The 22016-nt window shown below is 42.7% G+C and overlaps 1 protein-coding gene across 2 annotated transcripts in view; it reads right to left on the bottom strand.

The window, feature by feature from the left end:
- Positions 1–22016, bottom strand: part of ZZEF1 (zinc finger ZZ-type and EF-hand domain containing 1) — a 101638-nt gene that overhangs the window by 74461 nt on the left and 5161 nt on the right. For both annotated transcript variants that reach the window (XM_019743825.3, XM_074319540.2), the window contains exons 2-6: positions 10454–10598; positions 7046–7240; positions 5356–5527; positions 4177–4376; positions 2572–2782 (exon numbers count right to left, since the gene is read on the bottom strand). In XM_019743825.3, coding sequence (XP_019599384.3) covers positions 2572–2782; positions 4177–4376; positions 5356–5527; positions 7046–7240; positions 10454–10598 — 923 coding nt within the window. The remainder of the gene's footprint in view (positions 1–2571; positions 2783–4176; positions 4377–5355; positions 5528–7045; positions 7241–10453; positions 10599–22016) is intronic.

Genomic DNA, 22016 nt, shown 5'->3' with positions numbered 1-22016 from the left:
TATTATTTTTCTTACTTATTTTTCATCGATTTTAAAAAATATTTTTAAAATTTTAGAACAGTTTTATATCACTGATATTTAAAAGTTACGTGTGGAAATACCACTGCAGATTAAATATTACAACTGTTTGGGAATATGAACTTTAAACATACCCACTCTTGAACAACTTGGCTTAGCTTCACAAAAATAAGGTAGCAAACTCTTCTTTCCCTCACTAAAAATTCAGTCCATAAAGTAGGCACCCATGTGTGCTCGGTGGGTGGGGCGCCATGATGGCTAACAGTGGATGCCTAGAGTGGGTTACTGAGCAGAATGAAAAAGATATCTGCACAAAGGGACAGCCCGGTATGAAATTTAAGTGCCAAGTACGGTAAGAAAGGGTGACCTGGCATTGGGCACGGGAATTCAAGGAAGACAAGTGGGCATCTACATAAGGGCAGCCACAGCAGCAGCCCTGCAAAAGGTAGTGGGGCGGGAATGGGATGAGGAGGGTGTCCAGGCAAGGACTGGGGACACGTGACACTGGTTATGTGGACTGGGATTGATTAAACAAGTAAATATATTAGGAATGAAGGGAGCCAGGTTTCTCACTATCAGAGAAGGGAGTTACAAATACAGAATGGGAGAAAACTAGAGTAAATATTGCAGTGCTGGATTTGAATTGGAATATCAGTGTAAATTCAGTTTTTTCAGTATTACAGATATAGAAATCTAGCTGTAAATGTGTATATATGTATACACACGTGTATTATTTATATATAAATATACATTTCCTAGCTGTGTCCACTGAGAGGGCATGAGAGAAGCGACAGCCCAACAGCAATGAGTTTAGTTTGTTTAGTTTCTAAATATCATTCTCCACTAAAAGGGACCATGACTCCTCAGAAAAATGGCTGATTCCAGGATGAGGCAGAGAACATTCAAGAAAAGCCTGGAATATCTTGTTGTTCTAGAAAGTAAGGAAGTGTTTCAAGAATGATTAAGACATGTCGAAAGGACACATAAACCAGGCTGAAAGGGTTTGCGCTGGCCAAATCTGGGACAATGGGCCAAATCTGAGCGTCAACACTGTGATGGATTATCACCCAGTGAATAAAATAGGAATCAAGTGTCCATTCAATACACAATTTGGTGAGGAATGAAATATCTGCATAGTCTCAAAGTACCTCCTCACAAAAATACTTATTCATTACAAAGAGAAAAAAATTCTTTTACGGGGAAAGACCTGGCAGATGCCACTTCTATCAAGGGATCCAAGTTAGTCTCACCAGCACTAGTCACAGGACAATTTGAAGTTTCTGTCACCTGATGAGATGCAATGAGGACACTTCATTACTATTATATTACTGCTTGAGATAAAAACCTAAATTTAATTATGATGACACATCAGATAAATCAAAATTGAGGGACACGCTTCAAAATAACTGGTCTATTCAAAGTCCTAAAAGTCAAGGAAAGACAGAGGAATTGTTCCATATGGAAGGCAAATAAGACCCATGACAATGAAATGCAAACTATGATTCTGGTCCCTTTGGCTATAAAGGACATTACTGGGAAAACTTGCAAAACTTGAATAAGATCTGAGGGTTAGGTGGCAGCAATGTATATAAATACAAATCTCCTCGTGTTGATGGTTGTAGTGGAATGTTCCTGTTTGCAGGCAATACACAAATAAGTATTCAGGGATGATGGGGCACCAGGTTGTCAAATTACTCTCAAATGGCTCAGGAAGAAATAAAAGTTCTTTGTATTGTATTTGCAACATTTTTCTAAGTTTGCAATTTTTTTTTTTAAATTAAAACAGGAAGGAAGGAATATTACCAAACATTACCCTTCAGATCTAGCACTGCCAGCAGCATTATTTGCTGAAAAGTTATATTTAATAGCAATAACAAATCTCAAAAGGCATCTAGAGAACAAAATATTAACAATCTCTTTTTATCTGCTACTTTGATGGCCTACACTAGCAGTGCCTATTATCAGGTATTGAACTTTCCACGTAACATCAATACTTCATTGTTACTGAAGCTGGCTGTTTCACCTTGTAAGTTACTACTGGGTCTTTTTGCCCTGATCATTTTTTAAAAGAAACATTTCAAAGATGCTCTACATTTAAAATTAAATTAGTTTAGTATCCTTGAAAAGATTTCACTCATTAATGAAAAGAGCCTCCTTTGGACCGTTGGGGTCCAAAGACCTAGATTCAAACTGATCCATCACTGTCTGTCATGTACTCCGGGAAGGTCACAATATCTTCATCTATAAAATGGGGATAATTTTATAGGTACATTTCATAATGTAAGTCAGCATATAATATGTAGCATCTGAAAGTGCTTTTTCCAATATAAAGTGTTATATAAATGTGAGCAATTATTCCCCCAATGGATAAGGAACAGGAATGGCATGTGTGACTCCTCACAAAACGAACTGAAAGCACAAACAAGAAACGACAGGGCATCTGGGACTGCGCTACTGACTGAGTCTCTGTGATCGATGACCAAGGGCTGCCCTAACGGGTTAGAGAAGACGAGTGCACCTTGATGGGGCTGGAAAGCACAGGGAGGGACTTACTGAGTATTGCGCAGCACTGTCTGAACAAAGGCGGGATTAGTCTCCATGGAAGCCGTCACCAGAGATGTCAGCAGGGACCAATACCATATTGCAGAAGCATCTGAGACTGAGACCCCACACTTCTTAACTCTCTGAAAGCCTACAGCCCTCAGACCATGAATTCTAGTGTCACATCCATCGCTCAGACAACGCTTTATGTTAATCTGGACATCTGTGAAACACAAACAACAAATTCAGTATTGGATTAACTTCAGTTCAGCAAATGCTAGGCTCCCAACTAAAAGCAAAATAGTAATTCACATTTCAAAAAGAAAATACTGAAGATATACTTTGATGCCAGAAAGAAATAATGTGTGCAATTGTGCGATGGAGCTATTATATAATAAACTTGTCAAAAAAAAATTTGACCAATCTAAGGAATCCTAAGAATAATGTGTAAAATGAAGCATGATTTAATCTTTACATCACAAAGTTTCTTAGGAATTTATGAGTCTTAAAAATGAACACAAAGAGCATATTTTAAATCCTGACTAAATACACAGTAAAAAAATTTGTAGAATTTTTCCTGAAGCTCTGAAATTTGGATTTAGTTATAAAACAGTAGCTGGCTCAGAGCAGTTTTAAGAATTTCTTTCTAATAATCAAGTCCAAATAGATGACTTAAGCATGACTCACTTTTAAGAGCTGTCATGATTTCTTATTTGGGTTGGAAAGGAGGAGGTGAGAGGTTAAAAGGGACACAACTTAGAGAAAAGACCACCACAACATAAGACAGGAAGCTTCTACCCCACAAGCTTAACTACTTGTTTGCCTAGGGGTGAGACACAAAGACTCTACCTCCCTAGGCCTCAGTTCCTTTGAGCAAAGTAAGAACACTTCTTTTGGCCCAGGAAAGCATTAGAAGAAATGAGACAAAACATGAAGCATTCCGGTTCCCTGAATGAAATAAGCCTGGCAAGAAATCACAGAATGTGATGATTTCCAAAATGCTATGTTGAAGCAAGGTTATAATAGTATAAAAATGGAAACAACCTAACTGTCCAAGATTAAAATGGCTGGTTAAAATTAAGGTATATTCTTACAACACTAAATAAAGGTGTGCATGAATATATGGTATGACAACACATTAAAAAACTACAGAAGAGCATGTACAAAATTACACATCTTTTATAAAAAGATGTGTAAATATATATACACAACCCTATTTTTTATTTTTTAAAATGTGTGTGTGTGTATATATGTGTGTGTGCATGTGTGTAAACATACACACGCACACACCCATACAAGAAAAGGTCTGGAAGGATCCACACCAATGAATTCACAGTGACAATCCCTGGGCAGTGGGATTCTGAGTAATTTTTACCTCCATTTTTCTAATTTTCCAATAAGAAAACAAGACTAACATATTTTTAATTGAGAAAGGATTTACTGCTTTTCTGTAACTTTTAAAAACATGAGCAGATTAAAAAATGACCACTACCCTATGCATCATGAGAAGCAAATCAAATCTCCAAAGAAAAACTAACAGCTTCTCCACCTCAGGGATACTCCTTCCTCCCCCGCCAGCCCCGAGTGAGAGGGGACGACGTATCTCGGTTGACTCACATTGCTGACTGATGTTGGCATTTTCCAACAGTGTCACGTAGCCGGTGATGTTGCTGGGAATGTGCACGTCGCGGACGTCCTGGAGATCACTGGTGTTCCTCCCCACGGCCACCGTCACCTGCTGTGGCATGTAGCTCTGGTCGGTGGCAGCCACGGCAATGGACAGGTGCCTAAGCACAACATCGGGCTTCATTTTCAAACTGGAAAAAATGGAGAGCAGAAACCACAAACATTTATGTAAGTCGAGAACTGCTAGGTTCCATGAGTCTCATCTCCAAGATCTTGTACTTGATATTCCCAAAGACTGAGTTTCCTAAAACCAAGTACCTTGAAATGCTGGCTATTGGTTTCAGGGTCCTTGTGACCTTCCCAAGTCTCCAAGATTCATTTGTGTTCAAGACTAATCTTATGTTTCCTTTTAAGCTATTAGTACAGGCAGGAAAGTACCATATGAACATCCTAACAAAATCCCTTTACTTGGCAAGAAGCTAATTCTAAACTGAGCTAATTCTAAACTGCATCCAAAAAACTAAGTATATTTCCTCATCTATCAGTTAGATAGCTGAAGGCCATTTACATTCTCTGTGAGAAGACACGACAATTATTGTTATTTCCACCAACTGAAATTAGCCCATTCTCTGAAGGGATAGATGAAAAATTAGACAGCAGCTTCACAATGTCTAGAAGTATCAGTTTACTGCCATCAATTCTACTCCACAATTCCTGACCATTCCCTCTGCCTCCTCTAAACTAGTCAACTTAGTTGCATACAGATTTTTTTAAATGTACACAAGAGGATCCTAAAAAGTGAAATCACATCAGATATAAGAAAAGTACTTGTCCATGTGATACTCATTTTCCTGAGAAACTAGTGAAAAAGATCTGAAATCAGTATCATAAAATATTACTCAAATGCTATTTTCTCCTTTAAAATGCCAAATAAAGAAATTATCCATGTTTATGAACATATGAACCAGGTTACATGATTTTACATGATTTCTGTTACTACTTGATTCTTAAGGCATCCTCACAGACAGTCACAATAAGAAAAAAGCTGGGTAGTTAATTAGAAAATATTCTAAAATTTAAAAAAATAATTTTTTAACACTTGATGGGATAAGAGAAAGAGCGGGTCATTTTCTTGGCCTTTCACTCAGGAATTGGTATTCTACCACCCACCGAATCCAGTGTGAGCGGGCACTGCCATCCGACTGCCAGTAGGACGACGTTTCTCCATTTGTCATCTTGTCAATGTCTGCAGGGTTGGAGGATGTTTCTATATAAGAGTAGCACTTTGCTACTGACTTGAGTTTATCCATCTCTGGGCTTCTAGTTAGATCTCCAGGGCTTTCTGCAGGGAAAACCAGATTTTATCATATGACATCTCTCTCACAAAGGAAAAAAAAAAAAGGTCATTTAAAACATCTAACAGAAATATGCTTGGCACTTTGACCCTAGAAAAATAAATGTTCCTCAAAAATCTCTTTCCAAAGAACCCATATAAAGCAGAAACTGGCCAAGGACTGGTCCGTGAGCTCATTATAGTGTAATATTTAAATCACCACATGTTTACAAAGCCATGCTGAGAGAAGCAAATGGTGTTTTACAGTTTGAATTTACATTTCTTTAATTATGAGTGAGACTTTTTAAGCCACTTGTTTGTAAGCCACTTGTGCTTCTAAGTATGAGCTGGTCCTACCCTTATCTATTATATTTTCTACTGGGTCATAGGTCTTCTCATCAATTTATATATTTTGCATACATCATATAATGTATAGATACACATATGTAAGGGGTAATACTTAACTGAGTGCCTACTGTGAGCCAGGCACTTTTCTATACATTTTCTATGTATTAATTCATTTTAGAGATGACGAAACTAAGGCACAGAGCGTGAAGTAATTGTTCAAGGTTAGTTAGTAAAAAAATTGAGTCTGTCATAATATGTTACAAATGTTTTTGTTCCTTAGAATGCCCTTTTTCTTTTCACTCTGCGTATATTTTTTGTGCTGTACAGAACTTTAAATTTGGATAAAGTCCAATTTATGTAAACTTTTCTTTTGTAGTTTCTGAGTTTCATGTATTGTTTAGAAAGGTTTTTCCATGTCAGGATTTTTATAAAGTGGAACGATTTCCTTCTAGTAATACTCTTACTCTTTCCTTTTAGTTGACCTTTTTGATCCCTCTAAAATTTATTTTAATGAATAAAATGGGTTAAGAATCTAGTTTTATTTTCTTCTCCAAGGGCTAACCAGTTACCCTACTCTGTTTGGTGACTAACTCACCTTTCCATCCCGATTTGTAATGCTGACTATATCTGGTACTACATGCCCACTTGTCCTTAGGTCTATTTCTGGACTCTGTTATTGTTATGTTCTATAGATCTGTCTATTCACATTATCAACTTTTGTTGCCATCACTGAGTGAGTCTGTAGTCTTCCCTCATTTACTCAGCAGCTTCTCACAGAGTACCTACTATGTGGAGGGCAGTTCCAGGCGCTAAGAATAACAAGTGAACAAGACAGACAAAATGCAAGTAAATAATGATGCTACAACTCAGATACTGTAAAGTGCCATTTAGACCATCAGATCTGCAAAGGTGAAAGTGACCAGAAGATGGGGATGGTGGGGGCATTAATTAGAGTAATGAGGAAGGGCCTCCCAGAAGTCACATCTGAGCAGAGACCTAGAAAGAAGGGAGGGAGGGAGGGAAGGAGGAGAGCAGATCACACTCTTATGCTACAACTGGTCACTATTATATTTTCAGAAATAAAGGAGGGAGAAGGACTGACTCATCCTATTAACAAATACCATGTTTGGAAGAAATGATGAGAGAGCGTTTTCAGGACCACCCCCCACACACACCTACCCTTTTCTTTCTGTACTAGTTGATCCAGAGACTCCTTCAGAACAGAAGCCCTCATGGTACACACGTTATTGCAGTGGTCCAACATGGGGTAGGGGATGGCGGTGCTGGAGAGCCGATTGCGATGCAGGAAGCGCAGAATCATTGACGAGTGAACACCCAGGCCCTCCTTGGACTCCGAAAATATGTCTATGAAACCTAATCAGACAAAAATCCACGTGTGGAGTTTTCAGACCCATCACAACAGTTTCCGCATCCCCTGCCTGGTGGCCTATCTGAATTGGCTGAATTATAAGTAGCCATTAAGACTCTTCATTGATATTTTCAGCTTCAATCATTTAAAAATCTACACAAGTTTTTAAGAAATGAACCAGTGCTAATTTCAATTTAACAATTAATTTCATGTGTTTAATAGAATTTCAGAAGGCTTAGAATAGTGATTATTTGCTTCAATCCAAACTTGAAAATTTTATAAGCACTTAAACACTAACGAAGTTTTTAAAGAAGTTTATACATTATATTATACTTATACAATGTGGGCTAGGAATAACATTTATCACATCAGAGAGCAAAAGCACAACAGCTTTAATGCTAAGATACAGACGACAATGATAACACCACCACCACCCTGACCACAATTTCCAATGGCATTTCAGTCTATCAGGTACTTCCACACACACCATCTCCTTCGGTTTCCCCCAATAAAGTTGGGGGTGGGGGGGAAGCACCTAAGGTCCCGGCATCCTTGCTGTACAACGGAGGAAAACAGGCTCTGGTGATACACCAACATGCCAAAAGGGGCAGGACCAGGAATACCCCACGCACTGCCTCCAAGTGCTCCCTCCACCTTTCCAGCTTTCTCTTTCCAGTGTGACTCCTCTGGAGTCTGCCCACCTGTCCATCCCTCCGGCCACCGCCCAGGCTCTGGCCTCTGCATCTCCCGCTCATACACCTAGATTCCCTAAGTGGCTCCTGGGGCTGCCCTTTGTCTGGCATTAACCCGAATCGTCTCACAAAAACACAAAACAGACCCGTTTAAAATCCTTCACGGTTCCTCATAAACTACAATACTAGGCCTTGAACTGAGGTGCCCAGAACCCAGGGGAGCACGTGGGTGAAGTGAAGAGAGGACAAACGTGGCAGCGTTTCCTGCACCTCAAATGCACTTGTAGATTTCCGGAGACTTTTCCTTTTGTTACTTCCTAATGAATCATAACATACATAACAAACAGTACGTGTAATTATATCGCCTGATGAACTTTCACAGACTGAACACACCCATGTAAGCAGCACCCAGACCAAAACTCCGGAAGTCTGTAGAAAAATTGCTTTTAAGTGTAAAACAAACAGATATATTAGGGCAGAATGAAACTGCACTAATTTTTAAGATACAATATGAGGCTGAGGAGAAATTCTGCCCTTGAAGCAGCCCATTTTAACTATGCCCCTTACACAAAACCCGGAGAAAGCAGTTTGACTTCCTAAGACTCAAAGGTCCGTGCCACCCCTTGCCCTCCTTTGACAGTTTTCCTTTCCTTAGCAGACTCCCACAGTAATGCCCAAATCCCACATGATGGCACTGCTGATGCTGCACTGATTTATTTGCTCGTGACCCTTGTGAAAAACGGACTGACGCTTGTAACGGGAGAATTGTTTTTCATATGTTGAAACAAGCAATGATTTCAGTAAAGGTGCTGTCTCTCTTTTAAACACTAAACACCAGTACAATGAGCTACAAAAGGATGAAGTTTCAGTCTGGGTTAGAAAGAGGGACTAGGAAACTAAAAGCCCTCTGGAGAGGTCAGCTCAGCTACTATGGTTTGTCCTGAGACTGTGATAAAACAAGTCTTTTAAGTTGGGTACTGATAGAAAATTGTGAGTAGAAAGTCCTAAAGTCATGACCCTGCTATGTAAGCGCCTTGGGGTCTGGACCCCCCAATTCTTCTAACCTAATCTCTCCCACCGCCCACTCACCCAGAGCAACAGCGCACAAAGTATTAACTGTTGGTGGATTCCCTGGTCTCCGCCCACTTTCCTTTCCTCCCAAAACATCTCTTTGAAGTGATGCTGCCTACATACTGATAACACAGACGTGGGATCAACGCAGAAATGCCCAGACATACGGCAGTTAAACATAATGCAAAGCATAATTTTAGTAGGAAAATCCATGAGAGTAGGAAAAAGTTAATATGTACAGGCTACCTACATGATTTATAAAAATTATATAATCAAAGGCAATTTGTGGAAGATGGAAGCTCGGTACATCCCCAGCAGTAAGCCAGAGAGGCCCAGGGCAACCAGATTTACAATTAAGTATCTACAAAACCCATTTGCCTCCAATGCTGCTCCAGCTATTCTCTACCCTAAGTACTATGACACCAACCGCACAAAGCAGGAAAAGTTCTTAGATAAGATAACCAGGTACTAAAGGATGATGTGCGAAGGTCTTTTTCATTTCAAATTTGTTTTCTCACTGGAAAAAAACAGGTAATTTTATTGCTTCTGAGTCCCCAAAAGAAACCATACAAAAACACAGGCAAAGTTCTTTCATACATACAGTGTAAAAGTATTGCTTAATTTCAAGCTATTTTTACTCTTACTTAAATTTCAGAGTGAAAGCTTTCTAAAAACACACACACACTGAGTGCCTACCATGTGCCAAAAAAATGTGAGGACACAGCAGAAATAAAAGAAAAGGTCCCTGCCCTCACAGAGCTCATAGTATAAGAGTACAGACAGACACTTAACAGATAATTAAGTAATGAATTAACTAATTACAATGCTAATATGCTGCAAAAAAGAAACGTAAGATGCTAAGAGGAGATATAATACCTACATACCCTGTTCCCCAAAAATAAGACCTAGCCAGACAATCAGCTCTAATGTGTCTTTTGGAGCAAAAATTAATATAAGACCCAGTATGACATATGATATATGATATGATATATGATATGATATATGATATGATATGATATGATATGATTATGATACGATATAAGACCTGGTCTTTTATTATAGTAAAATAAGACCGGGTCTTATATTAATTTTCGCTCCAAAAGATGCATTACAGCTGATTGTCCGGCTAGGTCTTATTTTCAAGGAAACACGGTACAAGCCAGGGAAGGCTTTTGAGAGAGTGAAATAAAGAGTACCATTAAGGAAGGTAGGTAGTCTCATGACAAAAGTTCCTAAAAATGGTAGAACTGCTCAACCATCACTGTTATTGGGGAACAAAAGAGGTGATTACAGTGAACACTAATTCAAATCATGTGCCTAATGAAGAATCTCAGAGAAGCACATTTTTTTCACGGTGCCCACAAGCTTGCCTAATGACAACCCACAGTACGACAAAGTTCATTTTGGCTCTAAGAGAGCGCTCTTTAGCACTCGGCACTCACGTGAGGGCCTTACCTGGAACGAGAGAACAGGCCTGCAGCTGTCTGATGATGTGGCTCAGCTCCCCCTGGAGATTAGCGCCGCTGGAATTCTTGAGGGCCTCCAACATGTTCTCAGCGTCCACTGTGCCATCACCCTCGGCATCAAACTGGGCAAAGGCCTACAGATAAAAGATGCAAGAAAACCAGGTCTGTTTCAAATCTGGATTTTATTTTTTTACAACTCTCAGCACCACTGATTTTTGTTGTTGTTGTGGGAAGAGTCTATGAGGTGTGATCAAACAATAAGGTGAATGTTTAAATTTAAAAAAAATTATTATAGTAAAAGACACATTTTCATTAATCCCCTCAAAATACACCCCCCTCACTTCGAACACATTTATCCCATCATTCCTGCCACTTTCTGAAGCAGTTCTGAAGTCCTCTTTCATGTCTTTAGTTGCGCTGTCGTGGCTGCCTTGATGTCCTGAATCATTTTGACTTTGGGAAGAGCCAGAAGTCTCTTGGTGCCAGATCCGGTGAATAAGGTGGATGAGGACACACTGTCATGTTTTTATTTGACAGAAATTGCCATATACCAGAAGCGATGTGTGATATAGACTGTTGTCATGATGGAGGATGACTTACCGCACACTTCAAAACACACCTTCTCTCAACCGTAGCTCACACCCGATGGACTCCACCAAACAAGCTGAAACTTGTCACACTCTGTTACTAAGGTTCAACGTGCCACCACCCGTATTGAAGATCCCTGCCTTTCCTTGGATGGCACTTGGCAGCAGCATTCACCATATTTTGTGATCACAACAGAAAGAATCCATGTCACACATTACATCTGGTACAGCAATTTCTGTCAAATAAAAACATTATGGGGGCTGGCCCAGTGGCTCGGGCAGTTGGAGCTCCGTGCTCCTGGCTCCGGGGGCTGCCGGTTCAGTTCCCGCATGGGCCGGTGGGCTCTTGACCGCAAGGTTGCCAGTTCGAGTCCTCGAGTCCTGCAAGGGAGGGTGGGTTCTGACCCCTGCAGCTGGGATTAAACACGGCACCTTGAGCTGAGCTGCCCTCCCGGATGGCTCAGTTGTTAAAAACAAAACAAAACAAAACAAAACAAAAAACATTATGGTGTGTCCTCATCCATCTTCTTCACTGGATCTGACACCGTGAGACTTCTGGCTCGTCCCCAAAGTCAAAATGACCGAGGAAGGTAAACATTTTGAATTGATTCAGGACATGGAGGCAGCTACAGCAGAGCAACTAAAGACACTCCCGACAGAGGACTTCCTGAACTGCTTCAGAAAGTGGCAAGATCGATGGAACAAGTGTGTTCAAAGTGAGGGGGATTAATGGCAATGTGTCTTTTACCGTAATAAAATTTTTTTTATTTAAATATTCACCACATTTTTTGATCACACCTCAAGTATATATTAGTCAAAAGACAAATTTAGGACAGTAACTCACTGTGCTTTGCAGAATACATGTAAATGAGTATTACTACATGTATATACAATTGTATTATTTCATGTCTCTTTCATGAGAGTAATTGCCCTCCCCCCAAATAATTACAGAAGAAAGCAACCAATTCAAAATATTTCAACTGGTTGCAAAGTGCCAAATGCAAACTAGAATTAGAAAGAATTGCCTTAGAGTAGCACCTCAGGTTCAGCTGGGCTTTCCCTTTTAAACACTCTTTGGACAGGAGAGCTAATTTGATTTATCTACTTCACAGCCCTGTTTTCACTAACCTTTAACCATAATCTACCTTGCTCCCTGCCCACATTAGGCCACCTAGGGAGCTGGGTACAGCATGGGATTTGGTTTGCATCCTGCTCTGTAACTAACTGGCTATGTGACCTTACACACATTTCTTTACCTCCATACACCTCAAATGTTTGATCTGAAAGATGGAGCAAATATTACCAAATTCACAGGCTGCTGCCTGGATTAAGTAACAGGTGAACAGAGCCCAATACAATGACAGCACAGAAGCAGTTTTCCTTTCTAACCTGCAATGCTACCTCCTCTGGTGCCCGACCCCACCCCCTCACTTCCTACAAGACTTTCCTCATTTAGCCACTGCCCCCTCCCCGGATCTCAGTCCCCCCCTCATCAGTAGCTTCCTTCTTTCTGCTGATACACACAGTCACAGATCTCCCCCACCAGGAAATACGTCAGGAGTCCTCTACCGTCTTTTCTAAGTAAACCTCTCTCTTCCTTAAAACTCCCGCTCCTTTTCCTCATTTCCCTCCTTCATGACATATGGAAGGAAATGTCCCATCGAGGTTTCTGATCAACACAAATACCCCTATTTCCATCACAGGCCTCTGAACGACTCAGTGTTGAATAAGAATATATGTAAATCCCTATGTCTGGGTCCAAAAACTACAGCCAGAAATGCAGGATGGGGGACAGATATGAGAAGTAACATGTGAGAAGTGCAGCATTCTTTTTGCCTCTCCTCAAGTTGATGCGATTATCCAAAAAGTTAATAGGGCCAAAGGCTACACAATTAAAAGTATAATATTCTGAAGGAGAGAATGTTCTTTCCGATTAGACTCAATCAGGAAAGCTGAGTTTAGTTTGGAAGCTACACACCAACAGCAAATGAAATAGAAGAGACCAGAGAAAAGAGACCACGATGGAGAGACTAGAAACTTCCCTGTCAGGAACAGCAGAAGGACCATGGAATCTTTAGTGTGGAGAAAAGCTGACTGGCAGGGACAGAATCTTTCTATTCAAATAGCTGATGGGCTGTCATGGAAAGGAGCAATTAAAGTCAGGGTCATTACATAGGAGTCAGAGGGGAAAAGCTCCTCATCAAGATGGATGTGTGTTGTCAGTGGATTGGGAGGCTCTGGGAAGCAATGTCTGCTCCATTCCTCCCCGTAAGGATTCAGAGCAATAGCTGGACAACCAGCCACCAGGAGTGTTGAAAGAACAAATGCATTTACCTTTGCTCCCTCGTGAAATCCCACTAAGACAATACTACAAAGTGATTTTTTTTAAGCACAAGGACAAAAAGAATAGATGATGGAACAGCAATGAAACTGTGGCAGCTGGGAAGCAGACCGATGAGTAGTACTGGGTTGGGTGACCTAAGAAAGTGGAATCCTTGGCTGCACTGGGCAAAGCTGAGAGGCGAGCAGCTGTATACAGCAGGACTCCAAAAGGCTTCGGAGTTGGGAGCAACAGGTACTCCTGGAAGTGGAGGTGTCGCTGTGAAGTCTGTTTAAAAAGCAGTCAGAACTGACTGAATAAACGCTGATCTTAAGGAATCGGTGGGATTTTCTCTTTGAGAGGAAAAGGGTGATTGTGTGTGTGTGTGTGTGTGTGTGTGTGTGTGTATAGAGCTCTTATCTTTTAGAGACATATAATGAAATATTTACAGATGAAATGAAATATTTGTGAATGAAAAGATTTGCTTCAAAATAATTTGGAGAAAGTAGGTGGGGGTTAGATAAATAAAATTGGCCTTGAGTTGGTAATTGTTGAAACTGGCTAATAGGTATGTGGAAGTTCATTCGATTCTTATCTGTACTTTCTTATGTTTAAAAATTTCCATTAAAAAAAAAAATCCCCAAATCTTCTCAACCTTGGCAGATACTTGGGGGATTGATTCTCTAGAGAGAGTAGCACAGAGAGTCTCTGGACTAGGAAATACCAGGCACAGGTGAAAGTGAGAATACTACACTGAAAATAGGGGGATTCGTGTTTACACGCTAACTGTTTAAGACTCAGCCTTCCCCTAGGGCTCCCAGAATGCTGGTAGCCAGACTCACAGCCTCCAGGCAAGAGACTGGAAGGGTCTTCTCTAGGGCACCTGACAAACCCAGAGAACAGACTACAGATCCTGGCACGGGAGGGCCCCCCGCCAAAGGGCCAGACCGATCCTCTCACAGTGAGGCTCACTGGTCAACAAGGCAGAAGCACAGACCATCCACCTTGTTAGTCCTCCATTGTTGTATATGCTGGACAGCCCAAGACCACCGTGCATTTGAGGCCAGGCTTAATATGAAACAGAAAAGGCAATTTGGAGAAAAGAACTATGCAAGGAGAAGAAAACTTCAAAAGGATTGTCATTACTATCTTCAGAGAAATATTTAAAAAGATATTTTTAATACCAGCTTTACTGAGGTATATAATTCACATACCATAGAATTCACCTTTTGAAAGTGCACCGTCTAGTGGGTTTCAGTATATTCAGAGTTGTGTAGCCACCACCACCACTGTCTAATACAAAAGGATATTGCAACCATGAAAGATCAGGATACTATTATTAAAAACAGGCTATTCAGAACCTTTTTACAAACGCTTCAAAATTACCATAGCATAGCAAAATGAAAATCCCAATAGATTTTGGAAGATAAATCTAATTTCATTAGGCTGCAGCATAAAGTTGACTCAAGTACCCTAAAAGCAGACAAAATGATGAATAATAGGAAAGAAGAAAAACTTGGGAGACAGGTCCAGGAGGCCCAATATGCGAATGAGTTTCAGAAAAAGGGAACATAGGAAATGGGGGGGGAGGGTTCACAATTGGGATGATTCAAGATAATTTCCCTGAACGGAAGGGCCTGAGTGTAGAGACTAAAGAGGCTGAACACCCTACACACTGGATTAAAGCGCCTCATGATGAGATTTCCTAACACCGCCAGGAAAGAGAGAAGCTCCTACTTCCAGGGAGAAGACACAGTCTCCATGGAAAAGGTCAAGAGTCAAAACGGGACTGATTCAGCAGTAACCCAGAGGCCAGAAGGCAATGGGAGTTCGGGGTGCCCCTCCTAACCCAGCAGTCACCTGCAGCCACACCACCAACAACTGTAAAAGAGCAGAATAAAGACTTTCTTACATATGCATGCTCTTAAAAAAAAAAGAACTACTTAACACTCCCTTATTCAGAAAACTACCAGAGGATGAGGCCACCAAAATGAAGGAATATGCCAAGAAAGAGGAAGAACGAGATCCGAAGGAGAGAAAAAAATGAGTCCCCAGGGAAGGGAGATTCCAAGACGACACCTGCACAGCAGGCCTAGAGAGCGCCAGGCCCACACTGAAGCAGGTCAGCGGCTCTGGGAGACAGAACGTGGAGAAGACGGCAGGGGCAGGCTGCCCGTGTTTGAGCTCACTGCCCGTTTGTGTGAGGAGATTCAGACAACTGGCTGAAAACCTGGGATTAAATGAATGATACAAGACAAAGAAAAATAAGCAAAAGGAAAGCACCAATTCAATTGCTAACTCCAGAGAAAACAAAAAGGTGTGTAAGAAAGGAAAAGTGATCATGGAGAAGGACAGGGCCAGGTATGTACAGAAGTGACATGATCATAGCCAGCCATCGAGAGCCAGCTGAACAAAGGTTAACCGAGCCTGTGGGGGGCGGGAAACGTGAGGGGACCGACAGGACGAAGGTGGCAGACAACTGAAGTCCTCCGGTGGTGGGAATAAAATGGACAAAACCTACAACTGAAAACTCACGAAGAAGGAACAGAAACGTGAGGTGGTGACACACAGGTGACTAGGAAAGAACCAGCTGAAGAGTTGAAAAGTGATTATTCGTGGGAGGGACTCACTGGGGTAGGAGAGCAGGGACGGCTGCTTTTTGTACAAGTCTCCTGAATTCTATACTACGTGAGTTTTCAAAATCAAAATAAAAAATTTTAAAGTGCCCGCTCCAAGCATAGGATGATGGACCGGATGAGGAGTTCTAAAACATTTTCACAGCAGTGAAATACTTCCTCCTGTCGAAATAAAATTGTATTCACACTTGATATGTCAGCCATAAAAGGAGATTTCTGGGGCAACTAGACAAATGCGAATATGGACTGAGTATTACATTAAACAGAAACGAATTGATGGGGAAAGGGAAAACAATGAACTGAAAAAAGCATGCTACAAAAGAATATTAGCGAATGAACTCATGTTAGTTTGTAAAAAAAGCAAATATGCACTTCCCACCTTGGTGATATATATACATACACACACATACATATACACATATAATCTGAAAGATATCAAGACGTTAATAGTGGCAATATGGCCATCTCCATATGCTGCTTCTGTAATAACAAAGAGGAACTTTAAAATATGAAGACATGGAAGCACAACCCCACCACAAATGTGGGGCCAGCGGGAGAGGAGGTGAGCAGAGCCCGGCCAGTCTGCCTGGAGGCCCCATGGTGTGAATACCACAGCACCAGACAATAGCTACTTCCCAGCTTTTTCACATGACAGCACAGTGATGAAATAATGCTATTTGTCTCATTCAAGGTCAGAGGGGATTAGTACAGCTGTAATTCAGTTGGGAATGACATGTTTTGGAAAGCTCTGAATGAACATTTGAGCACTTGCTAAATTCCGGGCACTGTGCACAGTACCATTTATTTCTCATTAGCAACGGCACTTACTATTCAACTGCCCATTTTATAAATAGTTGCACAGAGGTCAGATAACTGCCCAAGGTCACACAGCCAGTAGTAGACTCCAAGCTCCAGAGCTATGATCCTCACACTCCGTCTGCTTCCTTTGACCAGACAACCCTGAGGCCCCTTCCGATCTGCAGACTAAGTGCTTAAAACTTCTTTTAGCTCCAGCTCTTCCCTTCATCTAGAACATTTGCTCTCAACAACTTTAGCCCATGTTAGCACAGTATCAACCTTGAAACTGAGCGTCCCTCTCTCTAAATCTCAAGTTCCACTCCCAGTAAAATCTCTGTACTTCTAGTGCTGCCTGCATCTCAAGTGCTGCCTGGCTCCCAACTTCCTGCACAACTCCTGCCATTTATTGCTGATAAAAAGTCTACACAGGGCGGCGGGATGGCTCAGTGGTTAGAGCGCGAGCTCTCAACAACAAGGCTGCCGGTTCAATTCCCGCATGGGATGGTGGGCTGCGCGTCGCGTGCGATGAAGATTGAAAACAGCAACTGGACTTGGAGCGGAGCTGCGCCCTTCGCAACTAGATTGAAGGACAACGACTTGGAGCTGATGGGCCCTGGAGGAACACACTGTTCCCCAATATTCCCCACTAAAAGAAAAACATTTGAAAAAATTTTAAAAAGAAATCTACACAAGCCAGGCTATAAAAATAGTGACTTTTTGCTATTTTTAACAGACTCTGTTGATCTGTGAATAGTTAATGAATAAAATAAAAAGCATTTTCTAACAAACAAAAACCAAGACATTTTAGGTGAGAAAAAAAATCATTAACAGCTTTGCTAACAGTTTCACCAAACAAATATGCAGTTTAGTAACGTTCAGAAATTGTCCGTAAAGAAATGTACAGGTTTTAAAATCTAACACTTAACATCTGCTTTTTTTCCACAGGACTTCGCAGAACCCAATTCACCCAAGTCCTCAGTCAACGCTACCTGAGAAGCTGCCATGTACACCTGACCCGGCCTGGCCCTGCATATTGCAACGCACAGGGCACAGTCCTCGCCCTCCCAAGTCCTCCCAGCCGGAGCGCTAGCGCGGCAGCAGGGAAGGGACAGACACGATCCCTGTAACAACGGAAGGAACAGCATCGACCACTGTAATAGCTGCTACTGAGTGAGCATTTCCCGGGCACCTGGCAAAGCTCTACGCACCTCACCTGGCTCATCTCACATCTCCCACAACCCTAAAGGCATTAATAGGTCCTACCCTTCCACTAGCGAGGGCCAGAGAGGTTACGTATTTTGTTCAAGGCCACATGGTTGGTACTGGGAATGATGGAGCCTCCATGTGAACCCTGATATGATTTGGGACCCGACACTGTCAACCACACCTTGAGCTGACAGACACCCCTGGCGCCAAAAGCCCAGGACAGGGAGGGGGGTGCTCAGGGAAAATGGCGCTGAGGACACAATCCGAGGACTGAGCTTTAATGACTAACTAGGAACTTGCAAGCATATGATGACAGGGAGGCCATCCTGGGTAGAGGGGGCAGCTGTGTATAGCTGCACGACATCTATACACAGAAGGCCGACAGACTGCGAGGACTATCACCTGCTTGGAGCGGCTAGAAAGGAGGCAGGTGGGAGAGAAGACATGGACGGAGGTCAGACTGGAGAGGGCCTGGCCAAGCAGGCGGAGGGGCCCCGGCCTTACAGTAGGGGGCCCACGAGGCCACTGAGAACATGACGGGTGGAGGGGGTTGATCACCCCAGATCTACATAAGCTCTATACTGGAAAGGACCTACAAATCTCTTACAATACGTGCTCTTGCACTGCTTGAACTCCTGCTCCAGTGTCTGTGACACACACTGGTAACGGGGAACGCCTGTCTTCCGGCCGTTCTAACAGCAACAACTCTCTTTACCTGAAGAATGGAAATCTGCCTCCTGGAGTCACCACCCTGTGATCCATTCAGAACACACCTGCTCCCTCTGCCCCCAACGGCCTGCAGACCACTGACAACAGCGAGCAGGTCCTCTACGTTTCTACGTTTCCCCACACGCTCCAGTTCTCTGTCTGGTATGGTTTTAGTCTCATTCCCATCTGTCTGGCCCCCTGGGATCCCTCCAGTTTGACAATAAACCTCAGAGACTGCTGTGCTCCTCAAGTTAAATTGGCAGATCCATCGGAAGAAATACATTTTGTATCGTCACCGAGTACACCTATAATTGATACAAAAGTTTTGTGAAACAATGTGGTACTTTCTCTTATCAGATACAATGTACTCTGGTATTTTCTATTCAGTTCTATTGTTTCTTTTTTTGTTTTCTTTTTTTGATCTATCATTCAATAGATTTCCAACCCACTAAAGGGACAGCTTGAAACTCACTGCCCCAGAATGTGGGGCCCAAAACCTCAACTCAGTATGCAAGATCTAGTCTAACAGTGCAAAGTACAGCGAGTCTACCTCCGCCTCTAAAAACCGAGCGAGGCCCCATTCCCACTGAGTCAATCTCCATGCACAGAACCCATGCAGACGGCAACCTGATCTGCGGGACTCTTCCTCCTCCTTGCCTGATTCCAGTATTTTCCCGTCACACCTGCTACACACTGCCATCTACATGGTAACTATGCAGCAGTACCCAAGCGCAGGCCCTAGCTAGCCAGTGTGGGAGAGAAGTGCAACACCGTCAGAGTGAGGAAAAGTGCATTAGAACGATGCCAGATTTATCTGCATTAGAATGGCATCGTTCTAATGCAATTTCCCGCTTACCCCCTGTGCAACCTGGGGCAAGGCTCTCGGCCTGAGTCTCAACTCCTCTTCCCGCTCAACTGTTCTTCACAGCTTGTGAGGATCCAAAGGTTTAACAAAGAAGACAATGCCTAATAAACTGCAAAGACTACACTGCTGTGACATCTAGTTAGAAGGTCGTTATTGATCCACCTTGCAGGCAAGAGACAGAAAAGTGGGCTCGCTGACTGCAGGCTGCCACCCATTTGCCCTGCCCCAGGGCAGCATGCGCCAGCGCTCAGACCGTTCCTGATGGCCCTCCTTTACCACCACCGGGATCAAGACGATGGTACACAGGTGAGAATGTGCCCCCAAATCATCACAGACCAGAACTGTGGGCCAGACCAGCAGAATGCAATGCACCAGGCTTATATATAAAGGCTGCACGCTGGTCCAACTTGGGAGAAACACCCTCTGTCAGAAGTTCAAAGATCTGGATCTGGTCCCAGTTCTGCCACATGTTGACTGAGAAGGTCGCTATCCATTTAAGGCCGCATTTCACTCATCCGTAAGACTGTCTCACATTCCACGTCTACGTGCAGTAGTGAAAGGCTGGCACAGAAGATGGTGTAAACAATCCTGTGTGGAACTAGAACAAGAGAGGACACTAAGAGCAACACGTACTGAGCACGAAGCGTGTGCCAGGCAGTTATAGGTGCTTCAAATGAACTAATTGGTTTAATCCTCATACCAACTACAGAAGGTAGATGCTATTATTATGCTCGTTTTATAGGTGAGGCCATGGAGACAGTGGTCATGTAAGTCAATCAAGGTCGCACAGCCATGTGGATGGTGGAAGCAGGATTTGCCCACAAGCAGGCTGACTCCAGGGCCCAATTCTGAAGCTCAGTCTAAAGAACGGTGGAATGGGTAGACTTAGGAAGCAGCAAACTTGCCGACACCGCTCACAGTCTAACTGCACATTCGTTCGGGATGTTACAGAAGGGATCCCTTTCCGGGGACAGGTTGCATGCAATGGTTACTAAGGCTAAGCCAACTCGGACTCTAGACTATGTGCCAAAGGAGTATTATTCCCAAAATGTGCCGAGCTGCCTCTCACCGCAATATATTTGCACATGCTGTACCTTTCAACTGGAATATCCCTTTCTTCCTTTGGCCAATTCTTACAGCTTCTCAAACCTTGGTTTGGTAAATCCTTTCCAAACTCTAGGCTAGTGTGAAATGCTTCTCTGTAGTCTCTGAAAGTAGAAAAGGCTTAGGATGGAGCAAAGGGCTGAAGCGGGGAGAAAGGGAACAAGAGCAGATTTCCCACATATAAGGGAAACAGTGAATGGACCTAGCTGACTAAAGAGCTCTGGGAGGTAAGCGTGGAGAGGTATAAGAGACCTACAAGTTAGACTAATGTTTGAATCTGAAGGCAAGGAGAGCCACTGAAGTTTCTAAAATAAGACAACACATGATGAAGTGGTATTTCGGAAATCAGGGAAAGGCAAAACAGAGCTGTGACCTTTCCTCCATAGCGCGCTAGGACTATGAGTTTCTCTAAAAGAAGCCGATACTCCCATCCCCACCACAGCGAAGCACTCAAGGCCAAAACAGCCTCCAGTTCACCCAGGATCTTTCTCTTCTGCACCGCCTCGTCACCACTGGTGGCCATCACTTACTGACGGCTTCCTGGATGTTGGAGTAAAGAAGGCCGGCAGCTAGGGCCCTCACCGCCTAGTTGTAGAACAAGACAGTATATTCTAAGTGCCAAGTGACCTGCACAGAACAGGAAACGACAGCTTCAAGGGTGGGGCTGGAGACTCCATTACACAGAAGCCATCTGAATTATGCCACAAGAAGGGCTTGGTCCTGACAAGGTGACAGTACCAAGACAGGGACACTTGAAGAACTGAGAGAAGCAAGGTCCACACACAGGACAGGGAAGGTGTCCCACTGGCTAGGACACAGGGCTCGTGCAGGGGGACAGAGGTAGGAGACGTCAGACAGGGAGAAAGGCCAGCCCACCCATTCAGAGGGTCCCTCAGGCAGTGGGGCGCCCCTGCAGGCTCTGAGCTGAGGGTAAGCAAGGCTTGCCCCCCATTTGACCTTTACGGTGCAGACTTGTACACACACGTCTCACACTCTTGTGTCTTGAAGGGGTAGAGAATTATATCTTCATAATTCGGTCTGCATAGTTCTGGGGCTCAAAGCCATTCTAAATTAGTTGATTAGTACTCCTGACATTATAACATCGAGAAGGTATTTTTCTCCAAATTTCCTCTAAACCCAACAGTGACTAAGAGCCTTTTGAAGTTTTCACTAAAACTATATTGAGCTGTTTCCTCCAATGGCAAGAAACACCTATTATTAAACGGTTACACACTGAATATGAAATGCGAGTTTGGAGAATAAAGACTGCACCATATTCAATCTGTCAAATCAAAGTGAGGGCACTAGAGGGGAAAACACTTACTGAG

The sequence above is a fragment of the Rhinolophus sinicus genome, chromosome 12 (genome assembly GCF_057876585.1).
Source record: "Rhinolophus sinicus isolate RSI-liver-muscle chromosome 12, RSI-T2T, whole genome shotgun sequence".
Taxonomy (NCBI): domain Eukaryota; kingdom Metazoa; phylum Chordata; class Mammalia; order Chiroptera; family Rhinolophidae; genus Rhinolophus; species Rhinolophus sinicus.
Note: the sequence above shows the minus strand (reverse complement) of the source record. Positions and strands in the feature narration are given on the sequence as shown.